The sequence below is a fragment of the Lepidochelys olivacea genome (genome assembly GCF_965140295.1).
Source record: "Lepidochelys olivacea isolate rLepOli2 genome assembly, chromosome: 6".
Classification (NCBI taxonomy): Eukaryota; Metazoa; Chordata; order Testudines; family Cheloniidae; genus Lepidochelys; species Lepidochelys olivacea.
In genome coordinates, this window is record NC_140416.1 from 26,781,622 (window position 1) to 26,809,173 (window position 27,552).

The window sequence follows — 27,552 nt, forward strand, 5'->3', positions numbered from 1 at the left end:
GGCATAAACAAACATGAACATAATGTAAACTATTGATATGAATTATTGATCCTATCATGAAGAGATTGTTCTGAAGCTATCTAATCATGGTAGGTTTTTTTTTTTGAGAAAATGTGGTGGTTTTAATCAGATCCAAATGAGCTAATTTGGTGAAAAAATCCATCTGTTAATATCACTAAATATGGATTCCTGAGTTGAGTAAAAGAATGAGTTCTTCGTAATCATCTCCAATAAATGAAAATAGCGTACTGCACTTGAACTACTCACTCACATCTTGTAGAATGAAGCAAGGAAAGATTATATCTTTTAGATTTGTTGCTCAGTATGTTGTACTTTCATGAGATTCATGTTCTAATGTTTTTAAATAGGTTATTTTCTCTATTTGTATAAATAGTCTATGATAATGTTTATATTTTATCGTGTTTTAGGTTGTATAAGAAAATGTCAGAGAAAAATACTTCAAATTAATTCTGTTGCAGTGTGATTTCTGTAATCAGTAATTTCTGTTTGTGTGACACGTTGGGAAAGATCTGAGGAAACCTGAATTTTTCTCTCTGGATGACCGGAGGCTCTGTAGAATTTCTCCACTCTTATACAACTAGATTGTTAAACTTTAACCTACAAGGATAATTTCCCCTCTAAGTTATTCTCTGTTGTTCTAGTTTTGATTAAGGTCATTGGTAGTTTATGTAACCATATAGGATAACTTTTTAGTCTGAATATTAAGTGTAGTATTAAGGAAGACATTTCTGGATTCCAAGGATCATAATTTAACTAGCCAGAATGTGGTGTAATCTAGATCGAAAAGTGATTCTGTGGTTGTCTTGTGTTTCTAATTGATGAAATAACTGAAATATCCTCTTCAATATTAGGATGTAAATCAGACTCTCTCTATGTGCACTGTAGAGATACATCTGGATAACCAAAAGGGGGGCATTTGGGTAAATGACATACCTTTTAGTAATGTTTATCAGCTTTATATTTTAGATTGGCCCCATGGGCATTACGATGAATTGTTTAAAATTCACAAAAAGCTTTCTATCAAATAGTGATTAAAATGAATATGTTATTTGTTGATTTTAGATTCACCAGTGTTTGACACAATACAAAAAAACCTTTGAAACATCACTCCTTGAAGGAACAGAAGACTGACTAAAAAGAATTTTTGCTCCCCTTTTTTGGCTCTTTTTATGTTTTTATACGGTCCCATTATAGGTGGTTTTAATTGTACCAAAATACAATTAACATTGAATTTTTAAGGATGTGCACATGATTTGCAACAATGTTGTATAAACAGATTGTAGCTGACATGGAGCTGCTATGTAATTCAAAAATGTGGATAAATAATTATAGGAATACTTTGCTAAGTCACATGCAGTAAGTTACTGTATAGATATATTGGGTTATTACTTTTCTGTATGAATGCATTAGCTTAACACAATAGGCAGCTGTTGGAAAAACAAGGAGAAAGGCAAGACAAAGGCTCCCAGATAAGAGCATCCTGGCACACACTTGAAAGACAATATGAAAAGCTGTTAAATTAAAGGAGCAAGCCTTATTTTGCCAGTGCTGGGAGTTGAGAGATGAAAGGGTCACTAGGTGGTTAAAAGGACTCTATGGAGAGAAAGAGGGAGTTATGAGAGTGCAGTTCCTGGTGGCACAAACTGAGATGAAAGTCGGGTGACCAGATGTCCCACTTTTATAGGGACAGTCCCGATATTTGGAGATTTTTCTTATATGGGCACCTATTACCCCCCACCCCCGTCCCGATTTGTCACATTTTCTGTCTGGTCACCCTAGATGAAAGAGAGACAGGTCCTGCAGGAGTGTCTGAATGCAAATGGAGGCTTTCCCCATCTTCCAGGGAATGGTAAATGCTAGGGAAAGACAGGCAAGTGTACAGACTATTTTGAGATCTGTTTGGTTCTAAATAAAATACTTTGCTTTAAGAAGACTGGATACCACTGTCGTGGCTTCTAGAGGGAAGAGAATTGTGGATACTTGAACTGAAGTCAGGCCTGCTCAGATAATCAGGTGTAGCACCTGGGGTACTATAGCCTGTGGTGGTGATCTGCTAAGCTCAGCCCTTAAAGGCCCAGTCCTCGACACTACATAGCCCAAGATCTTATCTGAAGGTGGGAGAACCGTATGATTCCCCATTGAAAGGTGATGACAAATCCTGAAACCTGAAAGGTGATTGACCATTAGGGTGTGTCTACACAGTAGCTAGGCACCCATGGCTGGTCTGTACCAGCTGACTTGGGCTTGTGGGGTTCGAGCTGTAGGGCTGTTCCATTGCTATGTAGACTCCTATCTCTCAGGGTCCTAGAGTCTGTGCTCCATTTCAAGCCTGAAAGTCTACACAGCAGTGAAGCAGCCCTGCATCCTGAGTCCCACAAGCCCAAGTCAGCTGGCACAGGCCAGCCACGGGTGCCTAGCTGCCGTATAGACACTTTCTCCCACTTTCAGCGGGCACTGGCTAGCCATGGGTGCCTCGTTGATGTGTAGACATACTCTTAAAGACCAGGAGGGATCAGAGGTGCAGTTATCCCAGTAGCTATGACTCTTATATTAAAGCAATTTTGGTACATCTCGGGTATTTCTTCATTGTAGGTTCTGGTACTGTCTGGAAGATGAAAATGAATAGTCTGTGTAGTTCAAAACTGTAAAGTTTTGGTTTTAATGAACAACTATTTGTAACCATTTTGCACAGACTTACCACTCCCATAGACAGATGTGCCCTAGTATTAGTATCATTCTCAGAGACAAAAGCTTGATATGTACCTGTCAAAAATGACACAATCTATTTTATACTTTTGTGTATTTTAATATGAGACTTTTAAATCAGTTTTTCTAAATACAGTAGAACCTTAGAGTTACAAACACCTCCGGATTGGAGGTTGTTCGTAACTCTGAAAAAAACATTATGGTGGTTCTTTCAAAAGTTTACAACTGAACATTGACGTAATACAGCTTTGAAACTTTACTATGCAGAAGAAAAATGCTGCTTTTAATCATCTTAACTTAAATGAAACAAGCACAGAAATGGTTTCCATACCTTGTCAAATCTTTTTTAATCTTTTCCTTTATTTTTTTAGTAATTTACGTTTAACATAGTACTGTACTGTATTTGCTTTTTTTTTTTTTTTCCTTTCGTCTCTGCTGCTGCCTGATTGTGTATTTCCGGTTCCAAATGAGGTGTGTGGTTAACTGGTCAGTTTGTAACTCTGGTGTTCGTAACAGTCAGCTCCATTTCAGAATAAATGTAAAAAGCAGCTGAGCTCCTTTCTGGAATAGATAGCTGAAACAATAGGGGCCTTGGCCCAAAACAAATCCATGTGCAAGGCTGGAGTAGTAGTTGAATCAAGGAGCCCAAGGAGTTTCCTAAGGGGCTAATGCAGGGTCAGGGGAGTGACTGGATTTTGGAACTTGATCTCTGCGCGTGTGAGACTGAAATACCTGAGAAATAGAGAAAAAGTAGAAAGTCAAGGAGACAGCAGAACAAATACTGGGAGTGTGACCCTGGGAAAAAGCCTAGAGAGAGAGCTTTTTGGGAAGAGTGCTGACTGTGAGAGGAGAAACTGTCTCCTGCTTGATTCATCCTGCATTCAGGTAAACAGGACTTTGTACATTCTTAATAAATAAACAAGGCTGCATCAAAGAAATATGTGACCTCAGTTTCTCCTCCTAATGGAAACAACCTGCTAGATTTTGAATTTTGGCTAACCAGTGAGGTTAAAAAAAAAAAAAAGTAACAGTGGACTTATAAAGCAAGGTGTGTGTTACAGGAACGGAGTTTAGTTCACATTACCTTATGTGAAGCTCACTGATTTTTTTAAAAATAGAATGCAAACGGCTTTAGATAGAATTAATTGCCATTTTGTTGTTGTACTTAATGGCCTGTTAAGTTTGAATAAAACTCTTAAACAGAAATGGGATATTTTTTTAAAAATGTGTTTTTGTGTGACTTGTGGGTGCCTTTCTTTTCGTGCATAATGTGGAGTGTCTACATTGCAGAACTTTGTTAGCTACATGACACACCGTCTTCTAGTTGTACCAGGGTGCTCAACCCTTGCTCAGCCCCAGGCTCCTCCCACACTCTACCCTTTCCTCTGAGCTCCCACTCCCTACCCTGCCTCTTCCCATTCCCACCCCCCATTCCACCTTTTCTCCCAAGGCCCCACCCCGCCTCTTCCCGCCCCTGCGCTGCCCCACCTCTTCCCCGCCTCTTTTCGCCCCCCTCCCCTGAGTGCACCCCATCTCTGCTCCTCCCCCTCTCTCCCAGCACCTCCTGCGCACAAGGAGGAACTGAGAGGGAGGGGTAGGAGTTGATTGGCAGGGCAGCCGGCAGGCAGGAGGCACTTGTGGGAGGGGGGAGCTTGGCTGCCAGTGGATGCTAAGCATGCACTAATTTTTTTTCCATGGGTGCTCCAGGGATGGAGCACCCTCGAAGTCGGCACCTATGCTACATGATGATCTGCCTCAAAACAGACAAATCAGGCAATTTGTACCATTGCTCATGGGAGAACTTGGTCAATAGAACAGCTGAGTATGATGGGAGTGGGAAAAGATTTCCCACCATCCCATCTAGCCCGCATTGCCACATAAAGGATAGCCCTAATGTTGCCTTTATTGTTGCATGGAAGAAAATCTGTCTCCTGTTTTTTTCTTTGGTTTTGAAGACTCTGAAGGGATATGAAAGAGTTTGTTCTGGGTCTTCTTATGTCAGAATGATGCCAATTCTTTGCCCTTCTGAGAAGATTTAATGGAAAATAAATATTAACAATAAATATTGCCACTTTCTGACTGGCATTGGAATTTTAAAAAGAGCTCTTACCAAAAAGGAATAAGACATTAATGACTAATAGATCATGTACTGCAACCTTACCATGAGATGCACAGTAAAAAAAGGTATGAAGAAGGGTGTTTTACATAAAAACACAATCTAATGGGAAATTAAGAGGGTGGTGTGTGTATATACATATACACGCATGCTTATATAAAGGGATACTGCAAAGGACTGTAGGCTCAAAAATTGAATCAAGCTATACAACATTTTTTCAAAGATGAAGTAAACTAAAAAAATAAAGCCTTCAAACCAAGGATTGCAACATTGGGAGAAACTTAGCTTCCTGGATAGATGACCTGCAACCATCTAACCCTGTGCTTTCAATTTGTTTTTGATCCCAGGTATGTCACCCTTCTACTCCGCCTGCCCACTCCGTTCTTGTGAGCCTTCAGGATAACAAAGTTGATACAAATCCTGCTCGTAGAGAGAAGATTTTGATTTGAAAAAGGCTTCAGAAGCAGAAGTTTCATTAGCTCAGGAACGCTTCAAAAGCTCAACTCATATGAGAGGAGCTGGGATTTTTTCTGCTTTCCAACTGATATAAAGAATGTGACAATTCTTAATATGAAAGTATTGAGAAATTTTTACAAAAACTTAGGCAACAATTAAATAGTGAAAGAGTTGTCCTCTTTTTGTACTTCTTTATTTATAATGATATTTTTAGCTTTTTCTCAAAAAATAAAATTAGGTAGTAGATATTAGTAAGATATATTTATGTGCAAATAAAACTATTTACTTGTGATTTATCGGTGCCTGGGGTAACTTAATTATCTCCATTTTACAGATGGGAAAATAGAGGTGCACTGAAGTAAAGTGACATGCTTGAGATCATGCAGATGAATACCAAATCACTCAACCCTCAGTGCTGTGCTTTGACTGGATCACATTGCAAGTTGAATTCAGTTCCGTGAAGTATAAATTGAAAATGCCTTCTCCTTATGATGCTGAAATGTGTGGTCAAAATAAAAAAAAACATCAAGGAGAAAATATTTGAGGTTGTGTGAACTATACTGAAGGAGAATGTGCTAATTCAACTTTTTCAAAGCTGTTCTATTCAGTTTTCATAGTGGTCATATTAAATTGTTTCAGCTTTCTGCTTTATGGCTTGGTACTAAATGAGAGAGTTGAATGCTGGACGGTTTGTATTCATTCCTGCGCTCAGAACTGTATTAGTAGATTGTGAGATTTATCGTTATTTAGGCTTCATATAAACTGATGATCGTTTCAAGCCCTACCGATGAATTTTTAAAGAACAGTATTATATAAGCACATAACTTTTTATTTTAGGTTTTATAAAAGTTTTCTTCAATTTTTGAAGTAATTTTGCACTAAATTATTTGCAAATTGTGTAATTGACCATTTTGTGGCAAGTCTTGTCATTATTTTTATGAATTTTGTGCTGGATTGGTTGGTCATGATTGATCTCTTAAATTGTATTTGGGATTGGATTTGGATACTTGATTTGTTGAGCTTAAACCATATGGTCATGAGGGTTAGCAGAAGCCATTGTGGCTTATCTTCCTGTGTGTGTGTGAGAGAGAAGGGGGCTGTGTTTTGTGTGCTGTGAGCCACACAGAAAAAAAAAAAAAAGGTTTTCAGCAATGAGTTGCCCCCTACTTGATTTAAGCTTTTTGTTATGGTGAAGCTAGTTTACTGCATAGGTTTTTGTGTTCCACAGAATCAGTTGGTAAAAAATACTTTAATTTCACCCAGTCCAAGCCTTTTCATAAGGAGTATTTCAAAGGTGCACAATATCTGGTATCAGATTATTATATTGATGTGCACTCTCGTACTAGGTGCCAACACTATTCCTTCAGTTTTATATTGAGGAGAATGCACATGGTTGTAGTGATTAATTAAGACAATATCTTGTGTGTGGCAACCACACTAATGGAATCTTTCTTAATCTACTTACCCACCTGGTTTTGTTGCTTGTTGGAGAGAGTTAGACCCCAGTGTATCAGTACATTCAGAAGTAGGATCCTTGCAATGGCACAGAATAAATGTATAATGCTCTTTTAATTTGTAAAGCGCAGGAAATCCGTAACTTTTCAAGAGCTTTCAAAAATGGCATGATAAGCTTGTTGCAGAATGGTGTACAAGAGTGGTATATTTTCAAAAGTTTTGAGGTTCTTTAGTATTTGAGACTAAAGTTCAAAACCAGCCTCAGAGAGTTGCTGTTGTTTTTCTTAAATGTTTTTGTCTCAGCTGGCTTTTAGATGTGATACGACCCCGAAAGTTTGTGCATTACTTTACTTTTATTCTTGGACAATTTATGTAACAGCTAATTGTGGTAGCAGGAGGTTTTCACTTCTATTGAATTTTTACTGTTTTCTTTGAATTCCAGTCAGAACAAGCTCTTTTACTTGCAATGTGCTTGAAAAATATCAATCCAAATAGCAGAGGGGAATTTAGTGACAGGTTTGGAGAAGAATTAAATCACTGGCATGGAGAAAGATGGAGGGAGCAGCAGAGCCTGATGGCATTTAGCTATCGTGTAGCTTGTTCTGACTTGCATTCCTTGTATTCTGTGGACCTGATGAGGCAAAACCAACTACATTTACACCTTTCAAGCCTACAGAAACCACTGTTTTTCTTGGCTATGTGCTGTTAACCATGGTATGATGATTGTTCTTGTTTTCGGACCGCAAATATTTTTAGAGTAGTTTTGTAAAAAGTGTCACTTTGTGTGTTATCTGCCAGTGTAAAATTAATGTCTTAAACTTAGATAATACAGTTCTTGAAATAGCTCAAATAGGTTGTGAAGAAACTTTGAAACTCAAAATGTCTATTGTAAGAGGGGAAAAGACTGTTATGCCTCCTTTCTCTTTTGTGATAGTCTGTTGCAAAATCATACTTCCCAAAACTGAGCTAGTGTTGGTAATATATGTTATAAGAATGAATCAGTCAGGCTGGAACAGAAGTTCATGTTTGTATACGCTCTCTACAACTAAAATGTCCACAATAATACACATTTTGAAGTGTTGTTATACACTCTCTCTCTCTTTCTCTCTCTCTCTCTCTCTCTCTCTCTCTCGGTTTTAAAAAGAGCTTTGTATATGAAGTAGGTTCCAACCTTAGGATTATTTTGGCTGTCCTGTGCTGATAGAGAATAAATCTGGTCTCAGGGTTAACTTAGTTTTCTGAATGGCTCTGAATTAGTTCCAGTATATAGTTTTTCACTTCTAGGTCAAATCTACCCTGGATTTATAATGACTGAAAAAGTGAGTATGTGAAGTCTGTTTTGTTTGGGATTCTGAAATGTGTTGGTGGGTTCAGTACGTTTCCTAGTGAGAAAGTGATGACATCGCAAAATCTGCCATCACAGTTGGCATCTTTGTTGGCAGCCTTAGTAGAAGTATCAAAGTTTGAATAGACATGAAGACTTCTTGAGACCCAACCTATAAGGAATACTTAGAGCATTTGAGGAGAGTGTTGAAAATGCTTGGACCATGTGAAGAAAGTAGAATTTGGCGGTGGCTGCTGTTTGTTTATTTATTCAAATTTTAAAAATACATCTATAGGTACTCACTCAGTACTTTGAATGCATATCCCATAAATCACAAATTACGACATAACAAGAGACAAAAGATGACTAAGAAAATATCTCCTTCAACCCACACTTTCCTCAACAGCTTAAAGAAGCTGTGGGCTTTCTCCCCTTATTGTACCCCTGGAAAATGTCAATAGCATGGCATGCTAGAAAAAAGGTGGAGACTTTACTATATGAACAGCTTCTCCTCCTGACTCTCCCTCTGTTTAAATAGGAACCAAACCTCTTGGGAGCAGTTAGGGTAAGAATTGAGAACAGTCTGTCACTCCTGAATACCCACTAGTTCAGGTTTCTCCTGTTGTTCTTGTATTTATATTTCAACATTATAAATGTTTTGTTGTTTTATTTTCAAGCTGTCACTTTGTATGGAAGGCTTGCTGTTGTCTTTATGGAAATTAGGAAGGTTTTTTGTTTAATTAAAATAGATATCTTCTAGCTTGCATAAATTCCATTTCTATCTATTTTGGGGGGCATCCTGGGATACCAGGTAGCTGGGTGCCTCAAACCTTAGAATACCAGATGGCTAGGTATCATGGGAGAAGAAAAACAAATTCTTTTTTTTTTTAAAGAAAAATTACAAAGACATCTAGAATGCATTTTTTGGCTCATACAGATGTTAATCATTTAATAGGTTTACATTTTCATATTTTTGTATTACTGAATTTTATTCCTGTATAAAATTATTTTATATTAATGCTTTATGTTTGGTTGGATTTACGTGGCATTTTGAATGTTGTGCAGTTAAATACCGTTAAATAAAAATGTAAAAAATTCAAAGCATAAGTAACTGATCGTTGGTTTATAACTACTAAAAAATAGATTAATAGATTTTACAAATGAATTTCTTTGGAACACTGAGGCTACATAAAGGCATTGCAGGTTACCCTTACTGTTCCTTTGAAACAATAACATTTAAAAATCGTTTTCAATTTTTCTTGACCACTTAACGGATTTTTGTGCTGTAGACTTGAACTTTGCATAAGGCTTCAGAAAATGTTTGTTAGGTATACAACTTTATCAGAGCATGTACATTGGATGACAGAATCCAAACTGAGATGGTGACTTTGATTATTAGATATTTTTTTCTATGCCAATTTGTCTTCAGAAACTATTTTCTTTGCCTAATATTCTTGTAGTAGACAAACTTTAAGATACGAGTTTCCATTAAATAACAAAAAAAGCTTATGGCAAATTGTGCTGCACCTCCATAAGAGTTTCACTAAATGAACTTATTAAAAATTAAAAAGTCCCTAGTAGGTTTCTAAATTATTGAATCTATGGCCAAATCATATTCTGAGAGCTTCACAGAATTTAGTAAATCAGATTGTGCCCTTTCTATGTTAGTGTTTAATAATTTGGTACTATTAAAATGTAAGTTGTCTCAACCAGTGGCTCTCTTTTGCTGAGCATTGCAATCTGTGTGCTTCAAAATATGAGCTTGGTTAGCATTTAGTGCAGTGGGGCACTTGCAGATTCCACAAGCCTCTGAGAAAGTACCGTAATTGAAAACATTTGTCCTAGAATACATGACAGAAATATGATTCATCTTTGGGTAGCAACAATAACCTATCAGTAGAAATAAATAATTCTGTTTTTTTAAAAAAACAAACTAACTACTACTAATTTTCTACTAAGCTTAGCACTTAAATCACATTTTTTTTCTCCTTTCAGCCATAACCAGCAGATCACGACATTTAGACATCCTGTGACAGGACAGATTTCTCCAGAAAACATTGAATTTATTTTACAAGAAGAGTAAGTAGTTTTTGACACATTCTGAGACTTTTAAAAGTACTTTCTTACGTACTGTATTATCACAATTACTTGAACACTTCTCATTATGAAGAAGTGATATTACATAGATACAGAGGATGCACTTAAAAACATCCTGCTTTTTCTTCCAGTGTTGGTCCCTGTTGTTTTTCACAGGTGGGTATGCATGTATGCCATGTGTCCGAGTCCGGAGATTCTTAGTAAGCAGTGTCTGTTGACCCACACACACGCAATTGCCCTCCTGGTGCTCTGGACCAAGGGCCTAAGATGCAGTGCAGGCTTACGCCTCTCTAGTTCCTTCTTACTGCCACATGGCGTGAGTCAGAATCTTCTATGTCGGCAGATTTCTCTAGCTTCTTTCTTATCAGCTTGTAAATGTATATGTAAATAACTTTAATATTTAGCATAGTTAAAGTTTTAGTATAGTATAGTTAGCTTAATTTATCCCCTTTGAGGGAGTCCTTCTTTGCGGACTGGGACCATGCCTAGAACCCTGGGGTTCAAGAATTGTGTATACTGCCCTCGCTCCTTTCCATGGGGGACAAACATTAATGCTGCCTCTACTGTCTGGATGAAATACATATCTTGGCACAGTGCAGTATGTGCCTCTCATTTCCCCTGTGACACTCATGAGCTTCAGTTGCGGAAACACCTTATGGAGAAGGCTATGAGACCTCACTCTGATCCAGGCCAAGGAAGATCCCTTTCTACATCATCATCAACTGATAAAGAGCACCCCTCCAAGTATGAGTTTTGGAGCAGAGTCTAGAGTTCTGAGTCCAAAGAATCACCATCCAGGGCTTCACCCAAGAATAAGGAGAGATCCCTATCCAGGTCTGTTCCTAAAAGAAGAGGCCCCTCTCCAACTGCGTCTAGGTTGAGTGAGCCTTCGTGCATGGATCCGAAGGGTTCAGGACTGCTTAAGACTCCTGGGCAGAATGGTAAAGCACATACGAGTCAAAATCAACAGATCCTTTCTCCTAAACATAAAGACGGGCATCCACCAGCTACATTTAAGAGTGGTAGACTTGACTCTTTTGCAGTACTGGCCTGTCCTTCTAAGAACTGTCCACCCTCAACATTTTGCAACATATTGGAGTCATCTGTCCCAACCACCAAAATGCCCCAAACACCAGGACATGACACTTATGTCTCACAAGAGGATATCTTCCTCTGTTATCCTCAGTCTCCTCTCCTTTTGGGTCTGGTTCTCCTGAGAGACATTGCTACATGGAAACTACTTCGATAACATGGGAACCCTTAGGTAAGAATGTTCACCATCTGGCACTGACAGCCACACTGGTATAACGAGGGCAAGTCTCCTACTGGGATGAGTGAGACACTCCAGCTAATCCATCATCCCCTTGCAGAGAGATGAATCCTGACAGAGTCAAGGAGATCCAGACACCCTCCTTCCAGATACCATTATCCTAGGGACTGTTGGTACCTGATGCCGTGGGGTCCCTCTCAACCAGTCGATGCTTTGTACTGGCTATACTGGGGCCTGTAGGATCCATATGACAGACATCCCAGATCTGTCCATGAGTCTTATTGCACCTGTTCCACACAGAATCTATCAGATCCATCAGAGTATGAAGAGAAAATTGATCTAGATCCACAGGCACCGATGGGGCTCTCATCTTTGCTAGAAAAAGCGATCGCTGTCTCCACTGGATGACCATAGGCCATACCAAGAGCAATACCAGTGACCTCCAGATCCACTGGAAGAAGTCCAAGATATCCAGCATCGGCTCCTTGACATCCTGCAGCCAATGAGTCCCAGCAAAATGGCTCTCCCAGTAAATGAGGGCATCATGGAACCAACCAAGGTGGTCTGGCATACCCCAGTCTCCTGTGCCTCCACATCTTGAAGATCTGAAAGGTGCTATTTTATCCTGGCCAAAGGAGCTGAGTTTCTTTTCATTCATCGAGAGCCCAAATTGCTGGTGGTGCAGGTAGTCACTGATGGAGCAAGATTACAATACCCTGGAGCAACCCCATCTGACAAGGGCTTGGAGAGATGGTACCTTTCAGGAAGAAAGATATTCTCCTCTACAAGCTTGCAGTTCTGTATTTCTTACTGTCAAGGTTTGTTAGTGAAATACGATTTTAATAACTACTCCAGACTGACAGACTTTAAGGACAAACTTCCCCTAGAGAACAGAGCCTAATTTCAAACCTTCATTGAGGAAGGCAGACTAGTGGCAAAAATCTCCCTACAAGCTTCCGTGAATGCTATGGACGTGGGCATCTAAAGGGCTAGCCCCTGATATAGTTATGAGGTGAGGCTTGGCTTCACTCTTCAAGGTTCCTGAGTGAGACACTGAACACCATAGAGGATTTACCATTCAGCGAGATTCGGTGAGAAAACTGCATCCCTATAATTGTTGAAAGACTCCCTAGATCAGCCCTCTACTGCCTGGGAATTTACACCCCAACCCTGAAGAGAAAACACCAGAGGTAGGTGTATATGTCAAGACTGCCCCCTTCATGACCATTCTTTGCTCCAGCTGAGCCTCTACTTAAGAGACAGAGTTCAAAGACCTTGATTTTCAGTCCCCTTTGCTGCTATGACCTCCATCCATTCCCATCCATCCACTAAGGGTTACTTTTGGCACTTGGGTTGAGAACCACCTGCATTTATTGATGCCAATGACTTATAGCATACGGCCCCCCATCTTTGGGGGCCATCTCTCACTTTTCATTCACAATTGGGACTCAATCACAACAGACAAGTGGGTTCTAAAAACCATCCACCATGGTTTTTCCATCAAATTCCTCCCCCCCGACCCGCAACCCAATCTCCCTTCCCAGCCCCTCTCCAGGGACCACTCTCAGGAGGCGATTCTTTGCCAGGAGACACATTTTTTTCCATTCAGCAAAGGGCAGTAGAACAAGTACCACCTTAGTATCAAGGGCAATGGTTATAGTGACTATCCTTCTTAGTCCCAAAAAGGTCAGCAGGTGGAGACCCATTTTGGACCTTTGACAACTCAACGTCTTTATTTGAAAGTCAAAATTCAGGATGTTTACACTAGCATCAATAATTCCCTCTCTACAGGAGGAAATATGGTTTGCAGCTCTTGACATAAAGGATGCCTGTTTTCATGTGGATATTCATTTATCCCATGGAAAATTTCTCTGGTTTCTGGTAGGTCAAGAACACTACCAGTTCAGATTCCTTCCCTTTAGACTAGCAATAGTGCAATAGGTATTCACAAAGGTATTCTCAATTGTGCAGCCCAAATGAGACATCATGTCTACGTAGTCTTCTCATATTTGGATGACTGGCTCCTAACAAGTCATTCCAACCACAAAATCAGGTTGGTGACTTTGTTCCTGGTCCATCTTCTAGTGGTGCTGGGTGTACGCATAATCAAAGAAAAGTCCTTTTTGAGTGCCTCCCCCTCCTGCCCCACCCCAAGGATGGTAAGCTTTATTGGCATGAGAATGGACTCCATTTTAGCAAGAGCTTTCCTCCCAGCAGAAAGTATCCAATTAATGAGCAGGTAATTTGAAATCCAAAAACTGTGGTCACAGGATGTCATTCCCTACTAGGCCACAGGACCTCATGTACTTTTGTGACACCATTCACTGGACTTCTTCTACACTGCCTACAGGCCTGGCTCTCCGGTCTACTCCAGAGTGACTCCAGAATTCCATAGCCTTTCTCACCTGGTGATCAAACCCAGAACGACTACAAGTGAGAGTCCTCTTTATCCCTCCTACCCCAATGCCGCCATTGTAACAGATGCATCCCTTTTGGGATGGGGCACTCACCTGAACAACCACACTATAAAAGAAACTTGGACCCTATAGAAGGCCAGGCTGCATATCAACCTGCTGTAACTGCCTGACCTTTAGGGCCTTTCTCCTGCTCATACATTCACACAATAGCCAAATAATGTTGGACAATATCATCATGGTCCTTTTTATCTAAGCAAGCAGGGTGGAGCAAGATCCCTTTCCCTGGGCCTTGAAACAGTCAGCTATGGAAGTGGTGCATCAGAAACAATGTCACACTTCTAGTCACATACCTATCAGGTGTTCAGAATCTCTGGCAGACAACTTTAGCAAGCATTTTTCTGCAGAGCGTGAGTGGAAGGTATATGACTCTGTCCTGAGCAAGTTACTCACTCAGTGGGGTACACCGCAATAGGATCTCTTTGCATTCTGAATGAACAGGAAACTTCTCCTATATTGGTCTAGAGCAGCTATGGGCCACGACTCCCAGGGTGGTGCTTTTAGGTTATCATGGGCAGATCAATTCAGATTTGCCTTTCCTTTCATCCCTCTGATACCACAGTCTTGAGAAAGATCCATTATGACATGGGCAGGGTCGTTCTCATAGCACCCAGCTGATCCAGACAGTTCTGGTTCCTGAGTGTTTTGAGAATGTCAACCGATCCTCTTATCAAGGTCTGCCCTGTCCCAGAACTTATAACTCATGAGAGAGGCAAAATCTGATACCCCAATCCAGACCTACGTCACCTCACAGCCTGGTTTTTGGATAGGCATCAGAACTAGAATAATCATCTTCAGAAGCCATTGGATCCATTTTCACTCAGAGCAGGAAAGATTCCATTAGGAAATGCTACCTAACTAAAATGGAGCTGTTTCTCCGCCTGGGCAAGGTACAATGAGTCTTCCTCAGAATCTGAAGATATCTCAGTCATTTTAGATTTTCTCCTGTCATTGGAGAACTCAGGTGTTTCCATTAGCTCAGCAGTCAGTGCCTTCCTTCCTCCAGTACATGGGGGTTCTATTTTTACCCAGCCAACAATGGTTAGATTCCTAAAGGGCCTAGTCAGGACCTTTCTTCCAGTAGTCAACCTTACACCTCAATGGGACCTCAATCTCATCCTGTCAGTATTTACCAGACCACCATTTGAATCTTTGGCCACGTGCTGTATGTCCCACCTTTCCATGAAGGTTGCATTTTTAGTTGCTGCTATTTCAGCTAGAAGGGTGAGTGAGATGGGAACATGTATGGCTGATGCACCATACATCATTTTTCATAAGGGGAAGGTCTTCCTTTGTCTTAATCCTAAATTCCTCCCGAGCATAATTTCGGAATTCCAAGTCCATCAACCTGTCCACTTACTGGTTTTCTTCCTAAAACCCCATGCTTCCATAGACAGGAAAAGATTTCATTCTCCGGATGTCAGATAGGCCCTGGCATTCTACCTGCAAAGGACCAAACCAATCAGAAAATCACCATGATTATTTGTCACTATAGCAGAAAGGTCACAAGGACAGGCAATATCTTCTCTGAGCATCTCTAAATAGATTTCTGGTTGCATTGTTATTTGCTTCCAATTAGTGTATATGCCTACCCTGGAAGGAGTAAGGGTCCACTCCACAAAAGCACAAGCTGTCTCCACAGCATGTCTCCAGGAGATATGGACATATGCAGAGCATCTACCTGGAGATCCATTCACACATTCACAAAGCTTTATGTGCTAGATTAGGCCACTGCTGCAGATGCAGCTATAGGGATTGCAGTTCTTCAGGCTTTACTGACTGCATCCTCACATCCCCCTCTGGTCTCAGTACTGCTTGTTAGTTACCCACGTGTGGAATACGCATGGCAACCAGCCTCAAATAAGAAATGGAGGTTATGTATCTGTAGCTAAAAGCTGTTTGAGATGTGTGGTCTCAGCTGTATTCCACTACCCACCCCGCTTCCCTTCTCCTTCCAGTCTTTTTTGAGTTGGGTAAGAAAAGGAACTGTAGAGGCATTGGCCCATGCTGCCTCTTATGCCCTTGGTCTGTAGTACGAGTAGCGCAACTGTGGATATACAGGCCATGAAAAGGAACTGTAGAGGCATTGGCCCATGCTGCTTCTTATGCCCCTGGTCTGTAGTACGAGGAGCGCAACTGTGGATATACAGGCCAACAAACACTGTTAACTAAGAGTCTCTGGATTCGAGTGCATGATGTGCATGCGTGCCCATGTGTGGAATACAGATAGGGACCACCATCTTAAAGAACTTGCAGTTACAGGTGAATAACCTCCATTTTTTAGAGACAGAAAAAAATTAAGTGATATCCTCCCAAGTTTACTGCTGTAACTAGTACTATGCCTCTAGAATTGGAATTAACTTTCTTGAGTGTGCTGAATCTACCTTAGAAGGTAAAGCAAATGCCAAATATACAGTATCAGCCTTAAAGGAATATGGTATAATAGTATAGTGAGAGCTTTATATGTCTACAATAGGTGAAATTACTAAACAGTTTCCATTCTAATCTTCTGTCTTCAGATGCTCCTGACTTTTTGGAATATTGGGCTAATATTTTTTTCATGCTTGACCTCTGCCTGAAAATGAATTCTTAAGGAAAATGTGGGCAAAATTTGTATTTCTTTTTTTTTTAAGATTAGCAGGACCGAAAAATATGTTTTTCATTGAAAAAATGTAACTGCATAATTTTTAGACAGAGCAACAGAAAAACGGGCTGAAGTTTGAAACTTCATATTGAAACCCTGATGAGATTTAGAAAACAGGCTGAGTCTAAAGGAAATCAGTTTGGTACTTTTAAGTTAGTTCATGCTTAATATCAGCAAGTCCTTAAATCAGTTCAAACTGGTTCAAAGCTAGGTCACTTCTGAGATGACCTTAATAGATAGTTCTGAAAATGGAGAGTCATTACCAGATTCCTTCTGCTTAACTTGTGTCTTCGTATTTTCAAGCAAAATACCTAGCCCCTTTGTTGTTCCCCTAAATTGTGGTTTTTGGAATGTTCTTTGCAGTTTCTGATTTAAGGCCTTAAACCAGCTTAAATCAATCTAAAACCTTAGATTGCCTTCAGATACTTATGGTTATCTTACATTGTTGCAACCTGTTTAAGATAGTCTTAAGACTTTTGCATTATGGAAGGCAGTGTGCCATTGTACTAGGCGTTGTACAAACATATGACAGACAGTCTGTCTGAAGAGCTTGAAATCTAAGTATAAGACAATATACAACAATTAGATAAAACAGATGGGGGGAAGCACAAGCACAATACTGGTCAGGATCAAAAATGGGAGTCACAGCAAGCTAACTGCCTAACCATTGACAAGGTTTTTTTGTAAGCATCATGACAGAGAAGTTTTAAGGAGGGATTCAAAGGAGCATATTGAGATAGCATAATGGGGAACCAATGGAGGGAACATGAAGGTGCTTATGGGAAGACTTTTTAAAATGAGCAATCAAGATTGGCATAATTTGCACAATAGTGTTGGGAGTGACTTCTCTGTTCTTTATTAGAAATCATAGGAAGAGTGGAAATGTGATGCTAAGCACCCTTTATTCACACCTTATACACTATTGTAATAATCTGTGTATAAAATATGCTTTGAGGTATCATTTGAAAAATAATAACTCATTGATCATTAATAGACTTTTGTAATTGTATGTACTCAATGAGTATTAAGAGCTATGTATATATGATAGAATTATGACTAAAGTGTGTTTAAACCAGGTATGCCACGGTGGTTGGTAAACAGGCCTTTATCAGACAAAGGAATGTGTTTTACCCACATAGGAGTTACTTTCAAAGTACTTTGAAAGACAATGAGAACATATTTACATATTGCATAAATAGACTAGGGCTGTCAAGTGATTAAAAAAATTAATTGCGATTCATCGCATTTTTAAAGAATAATGGAATACCATTTATTTAAATATTTTTGGATGTTTTCTACATTTTCAAGTATATTGATTTCAGTTATCCCACAGAATATAAAGTGTACAGTGTTCAATTTATATTATTTTTATTACAAATATTTGCACAGTAAAAAACAAAAAAAAAGTATTTTTCAATTCACCTAATATAAATAATGTGCAATATCTTTATCATGAAAGTTGAACTTACAAATGTAGAATTATGTACAAAAAATAACTGCACTCAAAAATATAGCTTTGTAAAATTTTAGAGCCTACAAGTCCACACAGTCTTATTTCTTGTTCAGCCAATCTCTCAGACAAACAAGTTTGTTTACATTTGCAGGAGATAGTGCTGCCTGCTTCTTGTTTACAATGTCACCTGAAAGCGACAACAGAGGTTTGCATGGCACTGTTTTAGCCAGCGTCGCAAGATATTTATGTGCCAGATGTGCTCAAGATTTGTATGTCCCTTCATGCTTCAACCATTCTTCCAGAGGACATGCGTCCATGCCGATGATGGGTTCTGCTTGATAACGGTCCAAAGCAGTGCAGACTGATGCATATTTATTTTCATTATCTGAGTCAGATGCCACCAGCAGAAGGTTGATTTTCTATCACTGGTTATCCATCATTGGTACTCCATAGAATTCCTCTCCTTCCCTCCATACAAACCTCCTGCCATTTGGGGACCCCTCTCACCAATTGATTCTTCAACAGGAGGCAAACTCTTTCCACTACATCAGAGAGTAATAGAGAGCATTTCCCCTTCAGTACCAGGGGAGAGAGTTCTATTCCTCATAACTCCTTATCTCCAAAAAGGGCGGGGGATGGAGACCCATCTTGTATCTTTGGCAGCTCAACATCTGCATCAGAAAGTTGAAATTCAGGATGCTTACACCTGCATGTATAATCCCCTCCCTTCAGGAGGTAATGTGATACGTGATTCTCCACATGAAAGTCGCGTATTGTGATGTGGACATTCACACAGGAAGTTCCTGCTGTCCAGGGTTGGCCCGGGTTGGCATGTCCCACGTTTCCATGAAGGTTGCATTTTTAGTTGCTGCTAACACTGGTTAACAAGAAGTCAAACACAGTTCCCTTTAGGCATTCCAGCCCTTGACTTCCATCCAGACAGATTGGTCTAATATAGTGAGAGGTTACTAAAAACCCAGTTAACCATATATGAGGTTCTACTAATTCCAAAGGATCAGACACAAACCCCCAGCTCAATATATATCTCAGAACTTACCCAAATATAACTCTGTCAGCCAATCCTTAGAAAACTAACTAAAGACTTATTAAGGAAAGAAAAGAATAGAGTTATAAATGGCTAAAAGATCATATACATACAAATGCTTACAAAGTCCTTAGATGAAGTTTGTAGCCGTGATGGAATAGTCTGCTGGCTTGCAGAAGTTTCTCTGGTAACTTCGAAAAGATTGGAAGGTCTTCAGTTAATAGTTCAAAATACTCCTTTTAGTTGCAAATCTGCAGTCCAGAGAACTGGAGTAGGAAAGAGGCAAAATGAAGATGTCTCACGTGTCTTTTATATCTTCTGCCACAGGGCCGGCTCTAGGCACCAGCTAAACAAGCAGGTACTTGGGGCGGCACATGTCTAGGGGCGGCATTCCGGCGCCAGCTATGCCGCCCCTAGAAATGTGCCCCTGCTGCACCAGCTCGCCTCTGCCCACTCCCCTGAGTGCGCCGTCGCTGCTCTGCTTCTCCCTCCCTCCCCTCCCAGGCTTGCACTTGTTTCGCGAGGCAAGCCTGGGAGGGAGGGAGGGAGAAGCAGAGCAGCGGCATGCTCGGGGGAGGCGGTAGTGGTGGAACGGCGGTGAGCTGGGGCGGGGAGCAGTTCCTCTACCCCCCCATTACTTCCTTCACTCTCCCCCCCTTGCTCACCTCCGCTCCGCCTGCTCCCCTGAACACCCTGCCTCTCCCTCGCCTGAGAGCCCACAGTCCCTGTATATGGAAAGTTACTGACAAAGATGGAGTCCGAGGTCACTTTCCACATCACATGCCCTTACATGTTTTGCTGAATCACTGGGGTGGCTATTGGCTCCTCGCTGTCTGAGGCATCCTAAGGAACAGCTATATGGAGAGTTGATTCTTCCTGATGGCCCATCAAGCTTGAATAGTTCATTCACAATGGGCTGGCGAGACTGGATGTAAAGGACCTTATGAATGTCACCCCAAGAAGAAACATTTTTGAGATACAAATACAAAGCCAATATTAATAACTTCAGATATAATGATATATGGATTTAACCAGGATAAACATATTAGATTGTAACTTTTCTATTGACACCTTGATAGATTTTGTATCAAATTTAGTGCAATTGTGCAACAGTGGTAGCAACAATGATATAAATGGTCATCTTCAATCATACAGCATCACAGGTCAGATTCTGGATTTATATAATCTCCTCTGGAAGCTTGTACCATACCTAGATCCCCTTGACCAAGAGTGCTAAGTTTTACCTATGTCTCTTGTGCTTTGTCTTGTGCATTCTGATCTGCATTATCCCAGAGAAGTACAGTTGTCAAGGTGGTTCATAGATTGAAATTCGGTCTTTAATGTAGCTGGTGCTTGATCCATTAATTGCTTTGAAGATTAGGGCCAAAGCCTTAAACTGACATCAGAACTTGACTTGGAGCTGGTGGAGGGACTTGATCATGCGTCTGATAACCACACGGTGACCTTAACCATAGAGAAATCACATTCGGCTTCAAATACAGTCATGCATCTTCAAGATGACAAATGCATAGATTACTGTGGCCAGGTCCTTGTCTGGGAGGAAGGAACAAAGTATCCTAGCAATCAGAAAGGTGAAAGAAGGCGTTTTTGGAAACTAATCCAACCTGGTCATCCAAGTTTAGTGAGGAGTCAAATAGATCCATGAGGCTTTGTACCATATGACAAATGGGGAGTTGTATGTCTTCAGTGGAAGATTGAGATAATGTCTCAGCTAGTTTTTCAAAGCATTTTCCCTTTTTGAGCAGCATTGCTTTTGTTTTACCTGGATTCAGCTTGAATCAGCTACTGTTCACCCAAAAGTTGATTTCCTGTAGCGCTCACACTATCTTAAGGGGTTTAAAAAAACAAAAACAAAACTACACAGAAATAAAGATATAAATAAAACAGGTGCAGAGTGCCTGCTTAGCCTCATACTAAAATTACCTGTTCATCCTTTGACCCATTGTTATGCCTACCATTTCTTCCATTTCAGATGTGTGGTTTGATATGGAGTCTGGAGTATTCTGAATCAGAGTGCCACAGATTATCCTTTGATGTGTCCCAGAACTCAGAGCAAGCACACAATTAGAGGTTTTGGTGGGTAGGATATATATGCAGCTAATATCTATAGATACTGTAGGGATGGTGTGCCAGACCCTCAATAAATACCCAAAAAATGTGCAGGAGCTTCCTCACTGATTTCTTATGATTCTACCTTCTGCAGTCCATGGGGTCTGCTTGGCATATTTATACCTTCCCTGCCCCCTTTACTACCACTGTCTTTTGTACTCAGATTTCATTTTCTGGTGGAGTATTCATCTTCTTCTTGATTTCAATTAAAATGTTTGTCTGAAATGGAATATCAGCATTTGGTGGAACTTCAGATAAATACCTATTTGAATCAGAATTTCAGTACAGCTCTAGTGTGAACCAATCTCAAAAGCCTCCTATTTTGCTCTGAGTGTAGCTGAGAAAAAAGATTCCATAGAAGTGGCACTTGCTATAGAAATATTCTGTTTTTCACAGTATTCCCAGTACAATCCCAGGAATAAAACTCTGAAATTACATTTTTTGTATGGAGTTCATCTCTGAAACCGAGCATTGTGCTATTGAAGTTGGACCTTTTTAAAATATAAATTTGTCTTAAATATATTTAAGTACTACCTAAGACAAAAGTACAAGCAACCTAAAAGTTCTTACTTTACTTCACCTCAGAGATCCTTTTTATGTGTTTGCATAGTAAGTATGACTAAAGTTCATTAAAACACTCCTTTTAAATCCATGAATTTAAAATCAGGACTAAAAATGTATATTACTTAAAGCAGTCTAGATCTAAAAAAAGTTTTTGTTTTAAAACAGCTTTTATGGTGAAGCAGTGCTAAGAGCAAATATTCAGAATTGTTTAAATATTTCATTTTATATTGCACTGATTTTCAAAAAGTTATTTTTACATGCATACTAATAAGAAGCAGGTGTTTTAACAGCTGCATATTTGAAACTGGATCTGTTGTGAACTACTGATATTTGTGTTTGTTAGATGTTTTTAAAAGTTTCCACTTCCACTAGTAGTACAGTTGCATATGAAATGATGATGATTTGAGGTATAGAATACTTCAATACAAAATACAAGCACATTTTTTGTGTTTTAATTAATCAAGCCTGAGTTTTATCATGCCTGTTTGCTCGTATTCTGTATAACCGCAGTTGATCAAGCCAATACACCACCCCTGGAGAGAGAGCCTTGTGCTTGTTTCATCCGTTGCATTTGGTTACTATGGCAGCAAAAAATGGCATGAAAACTCCTGGGATATAGAAACATAAACTTAGGCTATTTAGTTTTCTGCCCAAAAGAGTAGAAGGTTTAATTATATTAAAAGGTAGACAGATTAATTTGAAACTGCTTTGTTTCAGTAACAGAAGGTTGTTTGTGGCTTTTATTTATACAGGTTTTTTTCTGTGGGTTAAATATTTGTAACTCTTTTAGGAAAACTGAATTAGCCATCTCATGGACATTAAAAATTCTGGCTGCTGGTGAAAATGCTGCAGTATCAGATTTTGTTGTTTTGTAAAAATAAGTGAGGTTTGCCAAGAAATTCTTTGTAACCAATTAAATGTTGTGCTCTCCATATAGATAGGAATGTAGTCTAGGTATGATGGGGAATGGCATAGTGAGTCAGGAGGTATTGTACCAAATTGCCTGCGTTCACAGGCTTTATATTGATTCACACAGGTCCAGAATGCCAACTGCAGCAAATGTCAGTTTTCCAAAAATGTGTGCCAAGTAAGGTGTAATCATTTGGATTAGCTAACCTTCCCCTGAGTAGGTGCCTGTGTGTGTGCTTTTATGATGGGAGAGAAAGAGAACTGAATAACGTGGCACTGTTACGGCAGCGCAGCTGTTGTTGAATAATAGATATCATTAAACTCCAATATACGTTTGTTTGAACTGATGATGCTGAATATGGATTATGGCTTTCTTTACTTATTTGTAAAAGTAACTGTTTTTAACTCTGTCAATGTTAATATGCTTGAGTGTTCCAGACAGTAAAATGGGATTGTCTCTACATATATTTCCTTTTTATTTAAAATAGTAACTGGCTAAGGATGCCCTCTTCGTTAATTGACAATTAAGAGACTTGCATTTGAATGTTGTGGGTTGAATTGGGTTATGTTCTGGATTGATTTGGTTTTGATGAGCATATAAATTCATCCTTGAAATGCCAGGTAGAAACTGATAGGATTTATCCTTTCTTTTCAGTTGTTCTCATTAGCCCTTATATAGTTGCAGATAGTTTCGATCAACACACAGGTGGCTCACAAGCCATTATTGAGCTGGAGAGCTATACATTTGTTTAATATTAATCAACTGGCTATTTTTCAGAAAAGTTTCCGACAGGGACATAGAAAAATAGGTCTTAATTATTTTAAAGGAATTACTAAACTGACACAGGTACAGATTAAATATACCCTTTCTCTCATGTTGTACTGGATTGATACCACATCCTGCTATTTTTAAATAACTACCTAGGATGTCTTAACAGGTTTATGAATCATTGCCATGTAAACATTGGAAATAAAATGTTAATCATTCCAACACTGAGCTTTTCATTTTGTTTAGAGAGAGATTATGTGGTAATATAAACATCAAATGTCTCAATTTAGTAAGGTGTTGCCGTATTGCACAGTGAGCCTCTTTATACAATGCAGGAAGTGTAGTTTCTGGTAAATTGAGTGAAACTACTGACTCTACTCAGATTTATCAAATCAAGCATGTCTATCAAATGTCAGTATTAAAAGAAAGTTTGTCAGGTGTGCAGTGGTTTTTTTTGGTCAGGCAAATGTACTTTGAGCTAAATCTTCAAAAGGACTTAAGTGCCTAAGTCCAACGTTTTGATACCACTGGGATCCTGTGACCTCCCCCCCCCCCCTCAGCTTCTGCCTAACTTTTTAGGCACCTAAATTTCTGCTGTTTAATGGTCTCATAACATGTAAGTTTCTCACTGCTGTCTCATCCTAGTCACCTGGACGTGTATCTCCCACCTAAACCCCAGCAGGATCCTCAAATGAGTCATTGGAGGACCTGATCAGGCAGGCATTCTCAAAAGCACATCTAAACTCACAAGAAGGACTTGATGGTAGGGGTGCCTGCTTTAAACTTTTAGCTCAGTGGTTAAAATGCTAACCGTGGATGTGAGGAGACCCCAGTTCAATTTCACATTTTGTCTGATGTTTAAAAGAGTCTCCCACGTCTCAGGAAAGTAGCCTAACTACTGAGTTATGGGATATATATGGGCTATGAGTAGGGGCATCTCAGTCTCTCTTGTTGGCGTTGTTCCGCTGTGGTTACCCTAGTGGTAAAAGCACTCACCTGAGAATTGGGAGACCTAAGTTCAAATAATTTCTGCGCATTAGGCAGATGGGGGGAATTGAACCTGCATCTCCCACATCAACGGTTTGTGCTCTAAACTGACAGTCGATGGCTGGGGTGCTGGAGCCAAGAGTGTGGACCCTTGCTGGCCCATAGAGGGGGAGCCCTTGCTGGATGATAGAGTGGGACTACAGGTACAATTACCCTGTATTGTGACATACAATGCCTAATCTAAAGGTATTGTTACCATGGGAGAATGGGTCAATTAGTTTTGATTTTTAAATGTTAGATTTTGTCTGTGTGTGTGTGAGAGAGAGACAGAGAGAGCGCATGTACAACTGGCCAACCATTATGGGAGGCAGGTATCATAGGCTAGGGAAGGCAGTGCCTTCCCAAACAGCCAGGCGTGGCTCCGCCCCCAAGCTGCTTCCTGCTCTTGCCCACGCTTCCCAGATCTCCTGTGCAGTGGTTGGGGCTGGGGACTGCATGCCGCCCGCTCAGAGGGAATCAAAGTTGTGCTGTTATTTTTTCCAAGCTTAATTTAAATTACATGTTCAGAAATAGTGTCTCTCTTTTAGGACTTCAAATCAACTGAGAAACTGTTGGACAGGTAATCGTTCAGGATGGAATAACTGGTGTCATTTAGGAAGAGCTGATGGTGCCTAACCTCTTGTCTTGAACGAACACCCTGTGGCAGACTGCTCTGATCGCAAACTGTTTTCCTCTGATTGTTTGCTGTTTTGTATGAGTGATAATGCTCAAAATGCTATTGTTCCCTGTTGTACTTAGTATTTGACTGAATATCTCTGGCAGCAATGTTTAGGGTGGCTAATTTGCTAAAATTTTTATGTAAATTTAAATGCACACATATTAAGATTAGAGTGGGAGAAATTCACAGATTGTCATTAACCTGTTTGCACTGTTAATCATTTTTGTTGTAACTGCGGTATGTTTACCAAGCAACTAGATGCCTGTGCCCCCTGACTTGGGCATGGGCTGTGGGGCTGTTTCATTTCTGTGTAGACTTCCGGGCTTGGTCTGGAGCCTTCCTCTGGGACCCTGCAACGTGGGAGGGTCCCAGAGCTCAGGCTACAGCTCAAGCCCAGAAGTCTATACAACAGTGAAATAGCCCTGCAGCCCAAGCCCTGCAAGCCCAAGTTGGCTGGCGTGGACATCTAGTTGCTGTGTAGACATACCCTTAATTGCCATGTGTCTAACAAGTTACCTTTGTTATAGTTGAGCAAACTGCATTGTATTTGAATGTTTCAGACAATACCACTTGGCCTCTTTAAATCCTTGGAACAAGAATGGTCTTGTGTTTAAAGCACAGTTCTGAGAGCCAGAGCTGGGAATTGGAGCTGGCTGAAAAAGGGGAATCCCTCCGTGAACATGATCATGCTTTTGGGGAAAGTGTTGCCCTGTAGAGGGACAAATGTCACAAATGTGAAATTTTTCAGAGAAAGGGCTTTAAAAGGCGGAGGGGAGGAAGAAGGAAACAGATATTTTCAGCTTCCTAGCTGCCCTCAGGGAAGGCTCTTGTCAGTTTAACTTGTAAAACTGTCAATAGTCTTCCAGCCTGGCTGCCAGAGAGGCAGAGTACTCTGTGCCTCAGGTTCCTCATCTTGAAATAGAGAGAATTCTTATTTCATCAGTGGCGGTATTGGTGCTGTGGGCAAAATTAATTAATGCTACGATAGTGTATTGAGATCCTTTTTGGATCAAAGGGGGCTATGTAACTGTAAAATATATTATGAATATTGTTATTACGGCTGCCACCACTACTGCCATCTGGTATCTTCCTCACCCGGTATGCCATTACCAATACCAATGTGCTAAGTCTAGACCGACGACAAGTTAGCTCTTTATTTCAAATATTTTTTGCCTATATATTACGAAATAAATGCAGAAGATTGTATGTTCTGGTAGTTTTGTGAATAGCTGAGGTCTGCTGCTTGAGAATTTACAACATGTGGTCTGTTACTACATTAAAAAACTTTAAAAAAAAAAAGTTTGTTTCATTTAACTTTACTATGTTAACAAACAAGTTCTGTTTTGATCCTGGAACAAGATAATTGACTTCCTGCATCAATACAATTATTTGTTAGTGTTGGCATTCCTCTTGTCCTCCGGTGACCTAGACTTACTAATCCCACTTTCCTTCAAACCAAACAATAATTCTTTGTTGCTTCCTGTTTTGATGTCACCTCTCTCCCTCTTTCCAACTGAACAATCAACTCTCCTGTGGCATAAAAAACAGAACTAGCAAAAAAGTCTGGGGCTTTCATTAGCTTACCAGACCTACAAAAAAGTTTAAATGACACTGACATATAAATCTCTTCTTTCCCTACTCACCTACATCTGTATAACTAATATACTACAGGGCATAAAGTGGATTTTGAAAGCTTACAGTACACTACAATAGCTAATCATTACTGGAACATTTTAGACAAACTCTTACTGATACAATAGGTACTCTATTTGTGAGGCACTTAATATAAAAACAATCTAAATATGTAAAAAGCACAAAACCATTTAAACAAAATTGATACAGACCTAGAAACTCAACTGAGGAAAATTGATGTATAACTAGAACAGAATGAGTTTAAAACAAATCTGTAAGATCATAAGAGTAGTTAAGAAAATTACCATGTTTTTATTTGATAATATTTATAACCAGTTAGCAAAAAAATCCCAATTTTTTGAAATATTATATGAAAATTTAAAACTGAAAACAGTTTGTTTTGAAGACTTGTTTAAATCTGTTCAGAATACCAGTTAAGCAGTATTCTGAAATTTTCCAACATAGAAAACTAAGGGCTCCATTCAGCAGAAATGTTAAGATTGTCCCCTCTGTTTTTTCAGGTCACTTTACAAGTGAAAATTACAATATGGCATAACTTTCTTCTCTTTTGTTCTACAGAAAGATTAAGGGCTACTGAGAGAGACAAAGGAATGTAGAAATTTGTAATGCTTCCCTTCATTTAAGAGAAATCATTCACCCAAGGTTAAAATTTTCTCAAGAGCCTAAGTCACTTTTGAAAATGAGGGTTAAGCTTTACCTCTCTGTATATCACTTTCCTATCTCTGTTCCTTTACCTATTTAGATTGTAAACTCTTCGGGCT

At 39.7% G+C, this 27,552-nt stretch overlaps 1 protein-coding gene across 4 annotated transcripts in view; it reads left to right on the forward strand.

The window, feature by feature from the left end:
- PLEKHA7 (pleckstrin homology domain containing A7) overlaps positions 1-27,552 on the forward strand; it is a 275,644-nt gene that overhangs the window by 149,494 nt on the left and 98,598 nt on the right. For all 4 annotated transcript variants that reach the window (XM_084630059.1, XM_084630061.1, XM_084630058.1 and 1 more), the window contains exon 4: positions 10,074-10,157. In XM_084630059.1, coding sequence (XP_084486185.1) covers positions 10,074-10,157 — 84 coding nt within the window. The remainder of the gene's footprint in view (positions 1-10,073; positions 10,158-27,552) is intronic.